A 14,926-nucleotide genomic window follows, 5' to 3' on the forward strand; every position below is an offset into this window, starting at 1 on the left:
TGTGTGAGAAAGGGCTGATTGCACAGACATGTTTTCCCTTCCCTATTAGAGCAGGTGTCGTCCTTTGGTATAAAGGTGGCAGATAACTGGGGAAAAAGTTATTTATATCTATGTATATTGAGGTGGCCGAAGTCTACCTTGGAAATTAGTGAGTAATTACGCTCTATACATAAAATATTAATTTCCTAGCTTTCCTGGAATTGTATGCTTTTAGATTTTTACATAAAAAGTTTCTAAATTGCATATAAACAAAGAATTGAAGGGATTGAAGAATTGAAGAACTTAATGAAGGCCTAAGGAGCCTTCTGGAAACTTGGCCTACTTTGGCAAAACTGTTTAAGAGAAGTGAGCAAAAATCTGAAGTACGCTTTGTATAAGAGATTTTTATTTGTTTACATTGTGATTAATTTATACTCCTCCAGGGAAAGTGAGAGATCTATCTGGTTTTTACTAGATCTATGTAGAGAAAGATTTATTTATTTATTTATTTATTTATTTATTTATTTATTTATAAGCTGTTGTTCTGCGCTGAAATGCATGACAAAGCAAGCCCAGAAAGGATATTATTGGAGCAAAGGTCTCTGATTCTTTTCTGTGACAACAGGTAGAGCCTGGTCAGCAGCTGCTCAGGATTGGCTCTGATATTCACACCAGGCATTGCATGAAATTGGCACAGGAATTAAACTCATGCATAATCAACTGCAGAGCTGTATAGGGCATGAGCCTGTCTTGTGGTGTGAGCAGTTTGTGCTTCTTGGGAAATGGACACACAGCTTTTTGATGTTTAGGTGAAAAGCTAACATATATACTTGTTTTCTTATAAAATTGTTCTAGATTTGAGTTGAGGTGGTCTTAATCTATTAATTATTGACAGTCAAAATAATAACTTGGAATAATAATTTGCTTCTCTCCAATGCCTTCAAGTTTATAAACTTCCTTCTTAGAAGGTTAAAGGAATAAAAATTTGCCAAAAAAGGGAACTAACCTCTTTCTTTTGTTTTTGTTTTGCCCTACCCTGGCAGTGTTTTAGAGCACTTTGCTGCAAGGGACCGCCACCACCACGACCTGAGTATGACTTGGTTTGCATAGGCCTCACTGGTTCTGGCAAGACAAGTCTTCTGTCTCAGCTCTGCAGTGAAAGCCCGGAGAATATTGTGTCTACCACAGGTAGGATGCTGCCTTTATTCCATGGTGTGCTGGAATATTGCCCAAAGATAACTCCTGAAACACATAGCAAAAAAGGCTGTAGAGAACGTCAGCTTACTTACCTTGCTGTTGAAGGTACCTAATGGATCACTTTGCAGCTACCACTACTTTCTTTCAGTATTTGTTCACATGTTGGGGAATATCCATGAGAACATACAATTTGGAATATGTTAAAAGTCGAAACTGTCTGGTGTAATGAAGCAGAACCATAATATACAGTAGTACTGTAGTACTGTAGGTGCACATTAAAATGTTTCTTTCTTCTCATTTTTACTTTTGATTTTTAAACAGTCTCACTATATATTGGAGAGAAAGGAGGAGAATATGCTGTAAAATAGAATAGGACAGTGATGCTCTGAAACTTTAATTGTGATTTATTTCTGTACATACTTGGTCCATGCTGCCTTGTGGTATATACTAGCAACCAAAAAAAAAATGTAATGGAAATATGATTTTTTGGTAATAATCCCAGCTTTTTAGATGAGCAACAGGCTTGTTTATGTAGTAAGGGCAGATTGTGATCAAAGAATCAATTTACAGAAAGTTTCAGTGGTACTGAAGAGATGCATAAAAACAGACAGTACAACCACAGATAAGTGGTATCTTAAGTCCAAAAAAATTGAATAGGCACCTTGATAATGGTGAACCAGAATACCTAATACTGAAAAGCATGTTTTGATTGAAAAAAAAAACCAACAAAACAAATTCAAGCAACAACAAAAAAACCAAACCAAGAACAAAACAGCATCAGAAAAACCAGAAACAAACATATCAAGTAAGAAGAAGGAATACCTGGCTGGAAAGTTCAGAAAGAGGGCAGATTAGATCATGGAGGTTGAAGAAATCAGGTTGAGTGGCTGCAGCAATTACTAAAGTTGATTTGCTGATTGAACTGATACTAAGTGTTGTGCAAGTACCTGGTGTTTACAGTAACATGGCTTCGTACTGTAGCTGTGGTTCATGGGCTTGAATTTCATGACTGCACCTAAGCAACCCTAACTGTTTTTCAGTGAATGTTTTCTTAATTTACAGAATATAAGATTATGTAATACAAATATAAGTAAAACGTAAAACAAGTACAAGAAAGTAGTGTTTTTATTAACCTGTGAATAGTTAACCTGTGGCCTCTCTAGTGGTGTTATTGGCAATGTTAGAGAAATCTGACAGTTAGCTGTGAGAAGGTGGCTAACTCAAAAAGTTAGAGGGAAGTTGTAGAGTAATGAGCCTTTTTAAAAAATTATTTTATTGCTTTCTTAAGCTTTATCTCTGGGATTAAAACTGATTATACTTAAACAGTTTAGACCCTGAAATAAATAGTAACAGCAATATAAATAGAAGTATAGAGCTATCAGAGAAAGAAATGAAAGTACCGCTTATTAAAAATTAATTTTTTTTTGTTTTTCTAGAGAGATGCAATAAAATACTATTATATAATTAGGTAACTTGAGGAATGAAAACCAACTCTGGAGAATACAAGGCAGGCAAACCAAAATGATGCACATCTAGAGTATTCAGCTTATAATAAATCTTCTTAAATGTGGCATATCAGACAATATTGTAGAGAATCCAAGAGTACAATTTGACAACTTCCCCCTCAGGTTTCAAGCTGTGTATTTTTGCTTTTTTCATCAATGTCACTCAGGTCCATTCCATTTTTTCCCTTTTTCTAGGAAGAGTTTAGGATTTCTTTTAAGATAACAATCCCCAAAATATTTCATAATTATTCCCTTCAGATTTTCTTGTACTTTCCTCTATTGTATCTAGCAATTTCCTCTATTGTATCTGCCATAGTACTGTAACATCTTATTGGTCTAACCAGGGAGAAAAAACATCTTGTTTCTCTTACATGATAGCTAATAAATGAAGTGAAGTGAAGTGAAGCACATTTTCTCAAAACCTCTTTACTCAGATCACAGGTATGTAATCATGTTGAAACTACTTGTGCTAGATGGAAATAAATTTAATGTCTGTCTGGATATTTTTTGCTGAAAGCACACACATGATTTTTCCCTTATAAAGTATTATGTACACTTATATATATGTATGCAAAATTTAGTGTATAATGCATTGATATGGCTGGGAGCCTTTCACATTCCCTTTCTCTTGTCTGTCTGAATTTTCAATTAAGGGTAAAGATTACATTTTGGTCGTGTTCTTTTTTTCTGTTTGGTTGGATTTTCTATTTTTATTTCAGTTTTAAGCAAAAATCAGGCTAATAGAGGACTCATAGATATTTCCAGTGTGCCTATGACCATTTTAATACATCCAACTAAGGTCTGTAGAAGGATCTTTCAGTTAATAACTGAAAGAATTAATAACCCCCATGCAACCAAAACCTATGAAGTTTAAATGGAAGAATACAGTGATTTGAATTGCACATTATTTTCAATGTCTCCTAAAATTTGCAGAATGATTACCACATATTAGTGGTAGTCTGGATTGTCCAGTTTAGCTCCAGATGCATTAAAAGATGATTTTATAGAAATATATTCTGGTAGAAGGTCTGGATGGAAGTTCTGTGCTAAATTTTGTGTGCCAGGTACTTGTGCCAGGAAAATTGCATTGCTTACCCTGATTTATTCTTGTTCAACTCTATGGCACCCCTCCACCTCTTACCCCCTTCCCACCCCTGATGACTGACTTTTAAAACCCATTGAAACAGACTTTCTCAAGCAAAATCCGGTTCTTGATGAAAAAAGTTGTTTTTTTCTGAATAAATGCAATTGATTCCAAATGGCCCCTTTAGCAAATAGTGTACTAATGTTCTGTATTTCTCTTCTTAGGTTTTAGTATAAAAGCAGTGCCATTCCAGAATGCAATTTTGAACGTAAAAGAACTTGGAGGTATGGCATTTATTGCTTTGTTTATAAAACATGCATGTGTAAATATCATCATAATTGTCAGTTGTTTTAAATTTTTAGTTATTTTAAATTTTAAAATGATAGATCAGTACAGCTGGAGTTAAAAATGTCAGCAGATAAAGCTGAGAAAAGCTGACCTCAAAGAACAAAGGCTAAAAAGCAGGAGGAGTGGAAGGTGTGTGGTGTATCTCCTTAATATAATTTCTTGGATTGCAGTGGTCAAGTTACACAGATATACAAACTGGACTGTAATTTTTGTATGGCTCATGTGGCAGCTCAAGAAGTGTATGTTCCTTGTGTTTATTGTATGTATAAACTTTCACTTACGAGAACTGGCTCAGGTAACTATGTGAACATTTGTCAAAACCAATATATTTACTGCACCACTGAAAGTGTTGCAAAGGCAGCCAGCTTATAATGAGTTATGTTCTTTGGAAACTTTTCTCTTGTTGGATTTATTGGATTTTGGAGCAGTGGTTGTTTTATGGTTGTAGGATTTTTTTAAAATTTTTCTGTATATAGGCAACCTGTTTGGCTCCCAATTCTGACTCTTGAGTCTCAAGTGAGGTTGTTTGTTAGAAGCAAGAAAACAGTCACCTGATGAGAGTTCTCATGGAGTCTAATGTTCTACTAATTTAAAACCCACTTAGATACTTTTTATATTCTAGAATTTCTGTATATCTTCTTTATTACTTGTGTAAGTATAGTAGACTTAATATTTAGGATATTTATTAGATTTTTCAATGAGCTTGTAACCTCTCTTGAATGATCTGGGGTAGAATTTGACTTGGTTCTTGAGGAAAGCTTTAGATCTAGTTGCATAGTAGTTGTCTTACCTGAACTTGTTCCAAGAAGGCTTTGAGATAAGCATGTGTGGAAAGCTTAGCATTTCCTCTTTACTACCACTGGTCCATGGATTTAAACATACATGTTCCTGTTTGAGCATGTATTCTCTAAAAAAAAAAACAACCCAGTAAGTTTTCTTCCATTAAGGGGCCACTCCTCAGGGATAGTGTAGATACTGCTTGAGTGTGTTATGTGCATTATGTGCCCTTAGTCATAATGTCACTTTTTGGATTCTTTTTAAAAATAGGGTCAATCATTTGCAGTCTAATTTATATATTCTGCTACCTAAGCTATATGAAATATATAATTCATGTATTTTTTAATCAAGATTTTTTTTAATCAAGAATTGAACCTGTGTATTCTGTAGCAGTTCCTTGTTAAAGTCGGTTAAACTTTTCTGATCATATAGATATGTGTGTTTTGAGAAATCTTACCTTAGTGGAGAGTTTTGGCTCACGATGAGAATACTTGATTTATTGTTTTCATCCATTTATGTCTTCTCAAAGACAGAAGGATTGTCAGAATTTTTTACTGCACGTTTTACTTCCTTTTTCCTTTGACCTATGCGTGTTTGCATGTTTGTATTTTAAAATTATGTAATCTGATCTCTTATCTGAAATATTGAAGAAAAATGCTAGTTCCGTTACCTTTTCATTGTCTGGTAAGAGAGCAAAAGCAGGCTTCCAAAAGTTTGTTTTGTTCCAAAAGTTGGTGGTCAGTAGTGGTGTTCCCCAGGACTCATGATGGGTCTCAGTTTTGTTTAATATCTTTATTGATGGTCTGGACAAAGGGATCAAGTGCATTCTTGGTTTGCAGATGATGCCCAGTTGGGTGGAAGGGTTGATCTGGTGGAGAGTAGGAAGGCCCTGCAGAGGGATCTGGACAGGCTGCATCGATGGGCTGAGGCCAGTGGTGTGAGGTTCAGCAAGGCCAGTGCCAGGTCCTGCCCTTGGGTCACAACAGCCCCAGGCAGTGCCACAGGCTGGGACAGAGTGGCTGGAAAGGACCTGGGGGTGCTGGTGACAGCAGCTGAACATGAGGCAGGGTGTGCCCAGGTGGCCAAGAAGGCCAATGGCAGCCTGGCCTGGATCAGCAATGGTGTGGCCAGCAGGAGCAAGGCAGGGATTGTCCCCCTGTGCTGGGCACTGGTGAGGCCACACCTCCAGTGCTGTGTCCAGCTCTGGGCCCTCACTGCAAGAAAGACACTGAGGAGCTGGAGTGAGTCCAGGGAAGGAGCTGGGCAGGGGAAGGGTCTGGAGCCCAAGTCCTATGAGGAGTGGCTGAGGAAAGTCCTTAGCTGAGGGAGTATTTAGTCTGGGGAAAAGGAAGGTCAGTGGTGATTTTATCACTCTCTACAACTGCCTGAAAGGAGATTTTGGCCAGGTAGGGGTCGCTCTTCTTCCTGTCAACCAGCAACAAGATGAGAGGGCATGGCCTCAAGCTGCACCAGCGGAGGTTCAGACTGGACAGCAGGAAAAATTTCTTCATGAAAACAGTTGTTAAACATTGGAATGACCGCCAAGGGAGTCACCATCCCTGGAGGTGTTCAAGAAACAACTGGACATGGCCCTTAGTGCCGTGGTCTAGTTTACAAGGTGGTGATAGGTCAAAGGTTGTACTCAGTGATCTTAGAGGTCTTTTCCAACCTAAATCATTCTGTGATTCTCTAGTCAGCATTTAACCTTTTAGCTGAGAAATGTGTTCCTGTTTGATGAAGGTAAAACCTGAGCTTTCTGGAGTAGGCATGGTTTTTCTCTTACTCCTATATGAAAATAAACCAAAACATTTTTCATTTGTCACCCAAGACATCACTGTTAAATTTTGTTTTGGAATTTCTGCTTCTGATGTTGAAGAGAAACCCATGTTTTGCCTGATTGCTGGGGATTTTTTGTCTTATTCCTGTCTTTTTGCCTTCAGTCGTTATGCTATTGTAATATAATTTCTCTTTACTGTAGTGTGGAGGTCTTGTCCAGACATTTGATCTTGGAAACTTGAAAGAAGGCATCTTTCCATAACAACCACTGCCTTTTATTACATGTTATTTACAGAGTGATGTTCTATATAGTTTTAATTTTTTGTTGCTTTGTCTTTTTAGGTTTAGGTAACAGAAATCTTCATATGTCATCATACAGTAACATATTTACAGCCAGAATTTAAAACACAGCAGAAGTTATACTGCTTAAGGTTCTTCTATTCAGCAGCCAAGCATTTATGTGAAACAGATGCTGACTGTGTAGTATGCTTTCTGTTCCGTTGAAGCAGTATTCTTCCTTGAGGTCAAAGATGGTGCTAGTTTATACTGTACTGGTTGTCTCCAAAGCTGATAATGAAGCCAGGTTTTATTTCTTTGTTTCTATAGGGATTGTAAATTTTCAGGCAAAATATACAGAACATAGTCTCCCTTCTTTAATCTATTCAAGGACTGATTATCTCTTTATCCTCCTTTAAGATGTAAGGACAGGGAATAAAATTTGTTGTGCTCTCTTTGCATAAGTTTTTCTTTGAAGTACGTGATTCTAGAATATTAAAAATTCAACACAATTTCTGGTTTTTTTTATAGTTTTTGTTTCTTAAGAACTTGCAGTCCTAAAAGAAAATAAAAGGTTTATCCAAATTGATAAATGGTAAATCTTTTGTTTAAAACCCTAGAATTTGATCCTGAAAAAGTAAGAATATACAGAAAGCTTTCAAATCTAACATTAGGCTTTCTTTAATTACTTGAAAAGAAAGTCTTGCTTTATTTGCTGACCAAGTTGAACTGCCTATTCTTAAGTTGCTGTTTTTCTATACCAATAATCCCTTCCTTGTTCCCAAGATAATATGTATATGAAATTATTGTATTGTCTAAAAGATTATATATATATATATAGTCTAAAAGATAATATGTATAATTTAAATTATTGTGGAGATGTGCCATGCCCTAGTCCACATTCTTTCAGAATATACTATTACCAGGACAGTTGGAAATATTTGCCTTTATTATGCAACTCAGCTGAGTAATGGTATGGAAAGAAACTACAGTTGTGATGATTTCCTTTTACAGTGCAGTAATTTGTTGTGGGAACAAAGGGTGACATTGTGTGTGATGAACACAGAGTGGGAGAAGACTAAAAAATAAGGCAGATGATAATGTTTGTTGTTCAGAAGATTCTAACAATGTTTTGCTGAAAAATGTTTGGGATGCTGAATGCTGAGGTTGGTTCTCAAGATAGATAATGGAGGTGTAAAGGCAATAGGAAACTTTTTCTTTGGTTCTAACAAATTCCAGCCTGGAGATAGAGTGGCTGAAAGCACAATTTATTTCATGTTTTTTTAAGTCATTTGCACTTGTAATGCTTTCAAACAGAATGTAAAGTTGTGGTTTAGATATTTATTCAGGTCTACATCAAGATTTAAGGTCCATCTTAGTCAACTAAGAATTTCCAGTTGTCTTTTTAGAATAAGTTATTTAATAGTTTAGTTTGGTATCTTGTAAATGGAGGCTTAGAAACTACAGATCAGTTGCTAAACAATGAGCCACGTCAAATTTAAAAGAATTATTCTGGATGTGAGCAGCTCTTCTTACAAAGTATAAAAAATACTAACAACATGCTATAGGATTTAATAATGTTCCCTCTTTTATTTATTTAAATATATTGTCATATGTTTATGTTAGGTTTTGTGACACACCCTAAAGCTTTTTTCTCAAACGTAGAGACTACATGTTGTGTAGTCATATTGGAAAATTAATTTAAGACAAAAATCTGTTAAGTGCTTAGCAAGAGTGGGGTGTTTAATATCAGGAATGCTCTTGTCTCCAGTTGGTTGAGCATGCCCAGGAAAAGAGATGAGAACTTGCCTCCCCACTGCTGTTACTTCTTAAGCTTGATTACCAAAGTCATAAATTCTTAGGCCAGCTAAATTAATTGTCTAGGTGACAGCTTGAGAAAAAATAGCTTTAAATAGGTTTGGTTAAACAAAGCATGCATATTTTGCCTTAATTTGGAAGTAAAGAGCAGCAGAAAATAAAGTAGGAGGAGAAGCCACACTCTTGTTCAGTCCAAGTTGAATGGAAAATATGAAATTCTGGAGAAGACAGCAATGGTTATCAGGTAGTATCTACCTGGTGAAAAAAATGATGGACATGGGAGAAAATAATGTTGCTTTATTAATTAGTTTAAAATTCAAATATTTTTGGGAAATTTCTCTCCCTTTGCTCTATGGAAGTAGAATACAGAACACCCTTCTAGCAACATAGAACAGCTAACATTTCATCAAGTTAGTCATCAGAAAACTGATCCCACAAGTAAATGCCAGCCTAAGTCATCTACAGAGGGATGAACTAACACAAAGCACTAAAATCTCCATACTGTACTTGACTAAAAGGCACTTGACACCTCTACAAAATCTGGTTGTGGAGTACAGGCAATGCCATCTGCGACATAGCTGCATCAAACAGTTTACAGAATGTCTTAGCAGATGAAATTTTTAGATGACCCTGTTGAGCTGTCCATACTGTGAGTCGCACGGATACATTCCACTTCCAAAAGCATTAAAGTTAGATCTGTTTGCTATCAATCATTCTCAGCCTGCTGTTCAAATGGTGCCTAAACCCAGGCTCTGTCACCTAGTTTCCTCATTTCATAGATAAGAAAGATCATTTATACCTGCTCATGGACCTCTTCAATGGGAGTCTGAGGAAGCTCTTATTCAGCATAGTGATCTTACCACTCTTCTTTGGAAATACTGTGCTTTTGCTACAATTGGGTTTTTTTACAGTGTGAAAAGACAACATACAGTTCATCTGGCTGCAAGCAGGAACCATGCAAGCAATGTCTATCAAAACTGTGTAAATAGGATAAGCAAAATACAGAATTTCCTAGTAAAGCTTTTTGTGGGTGTGGACTGGTTGTTTTTGTTTGTGAGATATTTTGTGGAGAGAAAAGCAGAAAATTTGGTTTGCTTAAAAGTTTCTGCCTTCTGTTGGGCTTGCAATGCCATTTTCTTCAGGCAGAATCAAAGGATAGAGTGTAGCAGCTTAGTTAAGCATCAGAAATGATACAAATATTTTAGGAACATCCCCCAAAGTTTTTTCTTTGATTCTAGACAGCTAAAGCTTTGAACGTCTGTGGGCCAATTTGCAAAAAGGCTAAACAGAAATACACAGCTGTGGTAGACTTGCCACTTCTTTTGTATGACTATTAGTTTGAAGTGCCATAGAGATAGATGTGTTTTGAACTTTATTTGAGGTTAGCTGCACTGTTATCAAAGCTGTGACTGCAGCTCAGGGGAGGGTACATTTGAACCTTGCTGGGTGCTGACAGCAGTCTTACTGTTGAGTTGTGCCTCTGCTCTGCTCTGGCTGTCTCAGAGTTCTCTAGCAGATGTGGGAGAAGGATACAGATGCAGGTTATCTTGATGCCAACTAGTCTTTGCTAGCCCTGGAGGGCATACTGTGTGTTTGTGAATTTAAAAAGCAAACAACCCTAAACTCATTAAAAAAAAGAAAAAGAAGGCATGAAAAGTGGCTATCTGTGCCACCTGCTGCAAACTATTAAATCTTTAGATATTGGGCTTAAATAGACATTAAAGCATATTGCAGGGTACACATATCCTTCTCTTTCTTTTAAATTAATTTGTAAAGTTTTTAATGAACTTTATAATGAATTTTATGTTCTTGACTAGAACAGGAGATACTAGTTCCAAATTGCAAGTTTTTTTTTTTTTTGACATGGTAGTATAATACACACAATGAAGTAGATCAAACTGACTTTCTGCAGGCAGGTATAAATATAATGTTTTTAAAACTTCCAAGAGCTTGAAACCTGAATGTTGTTCCACCAGATTTAAATATCAGAGTAAAGTGAAGATTCAAATTTGGAAACAACACTTAAGTTAGCTAATAAGGAAAATACTGAAGGCGTGACTTTCAGATTCATCTTACTGGGAAAGCCTGGAAGGCAGATAAGATGCTACAGAGATGGTTTCCATAAACTTTGGTTTGATAAGAAAAATAAAATGAAGTACCATAAACTTATATGCATTTCTGATTTTGTATGTTTTGAATGCAAAGGCAGAAAATTTTTTCCTAATCATTTTCTCTTTTTCCTTTTTTACCTTCTATGCTGTTTTTTCATACCATATCTGAATTGCTGCAGTGAATATAGCTGATTTGGCAATCTCAAAATATTCCTCTTTCTGGGGAAAAAGTGCCAATTTCCCGCTGCCTTGTTTTGTGCATTACAGGAGTACACTGCCTGAAAACCTAGAGAAAGTAGTCTGTGATCACTTGGTCTTAGACCCTAGGAAGCAGAAGTCCTGGGACTTTAGAAAACAGAGAAGGTTTTGGTTTAACATCTGTGTTGTTGCAGTACCCACACAAAGTAGCCATAGAATGATGACTGACATTATACCAGTGAAAACGTTTGTATCTCTTTGTGGATGTCTCTTTCAGATGGGACAAATTCCATAAAAAGCTCATAAAAAGGAGCCAGCACATTAAAAACAAACAAACAAACAACAAAAAAACCCCTACTGTATACAGGATTTATTCAAGGGTGCAATACTGGGAAACCTGCCCAAGATAGATAAGGAGCGGCCACATCTCTTGAACGTGCTAAGATTTCTAAGGTTTCAGGCATGTTATTGACTTCTCAGGAAAATACATCAGTTTTACTTGTGAGGATATGATGTGTAGTGAAGGTATAAATCCTACATAGATTTAGAAACATGTATCTTCCAAAGGTTTTCTTGGGAAAAACCTTCTTTTGCAAGAATGGATAAGAGATTTGTTTTTCCCTTCCCTTCTTTCTTACTCCCCCACCCATGGCCAGTATTGCACACAAAAAGATTTTGTGATAGAGTCTTTGGCATTTTTTCACCTTTATGCTTTTTAGAAATGTTCTGTTTAATATCAGTAGAGGAATGATCTATGTAATATTTTAATTAACTATAAAACCTTCAGAGTATGTAGGTGAGTGGATGAGATACTTGAAGTGGTAGAAAAGCTGTTTGCAGCCTATGTTCTTTCATGTACCCTAATTAACTGTTTTTGATGGGAAGGGAAAAAAAATTCCCTCTATTTGAGACTATAACTTCTCCAGACCTGTGATGTATTTTGAGGTTAACAAGAGCTTTAATTTGCAGACTAGACTGTGTTGAAGCAAGGACTCTGTGACATTCATTGTGCTCTTGATGCAGAGTTGCTGCAAGTCTGACAAGTAACAAATTTGACACATGCAAATTTCTTTCAGTGAATTTCTTCTGTAACGCTATGTTCTGAAAGTTCTAAAAGTACTGAAAAGGAGGGAATTGAAGGTAGCCTCAAACCACCACTGAGTGAAGTTGTAAATAGAAGTATTCATAGCTGAAAGGTAGATTTGCAGCTCTGTGTTTTGCATAATATTTACAGGAGTGTGTACTTGTACTTGTGTGTACTGGTTCAGGTGCATGTTAAACGGCATATAACTCAAAATCTTCCTCCCAGCTCCCAAGGGGTACTGTTAACACTGATACAAATAATGAACAGTGTTAGTATGGGCACACTATTCCTTTGACTGATGATAAAGAAAAATAGTTATTTGATATTTAAAAATATTAAAGAGAAGGTCTTTAAAATTACAGTTAGTTGAGTAAACCTGTCCTGTAGTAATGCTAAATGGTTGGGGTTTTTAATTACAGCATTCTGTCATTTTTATGTAAAGAGAGGTTTGGTTTTTTCTCTGTTATAAATTAATTCAAGCCTACATTTGATTGAATAGCATTTTTTCTTTTAGAATAAGTGGTGTGATTTGTGTTCTAGTTTGGATTTTGGTGGGTTTCCCCCCCTAGTTTATTTGTAAATTGCATATTTCAGTCACGTCACAGGACTCAACCCATTCCTGTAAATTCCTTCATTGCTGAGGGAAACAAATCATATGTTATATGTTCTGGATTTCCAAAGACCTCAGACTTTGAATCTTCCTGTCTTTGAAACCTGTCTTTGGAATAGATGAAAAATTTAATAAATAAGATAGTTTTGCTGAACAGCAGTAAAAAGAACTGCTTGCTTTCTAAGGCTGAATTTGTCATGCCACAAAATGTGAATGGCTGAAACACTATTCATAGGCAAGTATTTCCTTCCCAGGATAACTCCACTCCACTGCTCTGAGGAAAGAAGCTGAGAGCAGATGCTGTTCTCTGGATATGAAGAGTTGAGGCAAAAGAATATCAGGTTATTTGTCTTGTAGAAATTGTGACTTCCAGCTGCTGATAGCTTATTGATGCCAATAATTATTTTTCTAGTGCATTTGCCAGAAAAATGGTTTAAAATGGCAGCCTAAGGTACATGCTGTATCAGTTTTTTCCTTGTCTGCTTAGTGCAAATTATTTTTATTCTTAAACCTCAGGTGATTTCCTCAGAATTGAACTATAAGCAATTTCAGGGCATGTCATTAGAGTAATGGAAGATCCCGAAGAAAATAACAAGTTTCATGGGACATTGTTCTTACGGGAAGTTGGTTCTTATGACTATGCCATGGTGACTGACCAGGGCAGGAGAGAAAAGGACTGCTATACTTTGGTGGTGGTTCTTTTGGGACAGCTGATGTGGAGGAACAAAGTTGAGCTGCTAAAGAACCTGAACCAAAAAGACAGGATCGTAAAGTCAACAAATCAGCATACTCCTTTTCTGGCTTCAGTGTCCCATGTAGGGATCCATGAACTGCTTTCTTCCAAGTGCCTGGATACAAGAGGTCAAATGCTCTGCAGTTCACCACAGTTTTTCTTTTTAGAGTGAGTATGGTTACAAAGGTAAGACTCAGATTCTAGCAGTGACATGTGATTGAAAAGTAGCTGACTGATGCTTAGAGCAAATAAGACAGATGTTATGTTGCTAGGGAAAAAAATACGTTCAAAGAACTGATCATGGTCTTGGTCTTTAAGTTCATAGAAAATGATTCTCTACTAGTTTTTAAAGTAATGTGATACTTCAGATGCCTGCGACACTGCTGTGTGTGGCTATGTAAATAGTGTCCCTCTAGCAGCTTGCTCTATGTGGTTCTGAAGTAGACAGCTGTTCAGAAAGACTCGGCATCTAACAGATGCTATAAAATTTTTTACAAGTACAGTTGACAGATATTCATGTGCTACAGAAGCATAGAATTAGCTTTCAATGCAGTCCCTCTTCTGTATATATATTATTAATCTTCAGATCCTGATGATAAAATAAATAGAACATCCGTCCTGTTTGGCATTTTTATTTTGAGTCTGATTAAATTAACAGAGAGATTAAGCAAGGTCTTGACTAAGTCCCACAACCATTCACCTTTAAGTAGTCAGCTCTGTAGGTCTTTTGCAGAAAAAAAATATTAGGTATGACTTCAGTATTCTCTGTAGGAAAACGTCTGTGTGTGTTTGTGTGCTGACAGCTTGTTTTGGGTGCAGATACAGAAACAAAGTGTTCAGGGTTCCAGTGTGACTAGTAAAAAGACAAGAGTAACTCCATTAGGTGAGATTTGAATACTCTTGAGTTGCGTACCTAAATTTGATGGAGCAAATGTTTATTTCTTCCTTTACTTGTTTTTAGTGACTGTCTTTTTTGTGGCAAAATATGTAAATTAAGTTAATATTTTAAGTATTGTATTAAAGTTATGGTCATTATGTTGCATTAAAATCTCATTATGTTTCTCAGAAATTTTGTGTCATTTTTTTTCACTGAAAAGTGGAATTTTATTATTTTAAGCTCTTGGTTCTTCTGTATATATGGAAGTTCACTTCTCCCTGTCTCAAAATAAGAAAAGTGTGTATAAAAGGTACCTTCTGCACATTTCTGCAAGTCATTGTCTGGCAGACATGTCAAGTTTTCTACTAGATGATTGCTGCCTCTGTTCACTGTTTAGTGTTTGTCCCCATGAGTGTAGTGCCAGATCCAGACATACAAAGAATAGCCCATATCCAAATCATAGTTTAGATAGTTTGACAGCTGTCAAATACAATTTTTTTTTTTCGTACCTCATTGCTACAACATATGCTGCTCTCCAGGGGAGACAAAAGCT

At 36.4% G+C, this 14,926-nt stretch overlaps 1 protein-coding gene across 9 annotated transcripts in view; it reads left to right on the top strand.

Moving 5' to 3' along the window:
- The window catches only part of ARL15 (ADP ribosylation factor like GTPase 15), a 281,674-nt gene that overhangs the window by 114,009 nt on the left and 152,739 nt on the right, over positions 1-14,926 (top strand). For all 9 annotated transcript variants that reach the window (XM_054002684.1, XM_054002683.1, XM_054002681.1 and 6 more), the window contains 2 exons: positions 1,023-1,167; positions 3,990-4,049. In XM_054002684.1, the coding sequence (XP_053858659.1) occupies positions 1,023-1,167; positions 3,990-4,049 (205 nt within the window). The remainder of the gene's footprint in view (positions 1-1,022; positions 1,168-3,989; positions 4,050-14,926) is intronic.

The sequence above is a fragment of the Vidua macroura genome, chromosome Z (genome assembly GCF_024509145.1).
Source record: "Vidua macroura isolate BioBank_ID:100142 chromosome Z, ASM2450914v1, whole genome shotgun sequence".
In the NCBI taxonomy this organism is placed as follows: domain Eukaryota; kingdom Metazoa; phylum Chordata; class Aves; order Passeriformes; family Viduidae; genus Vidua; species Vidua macroura.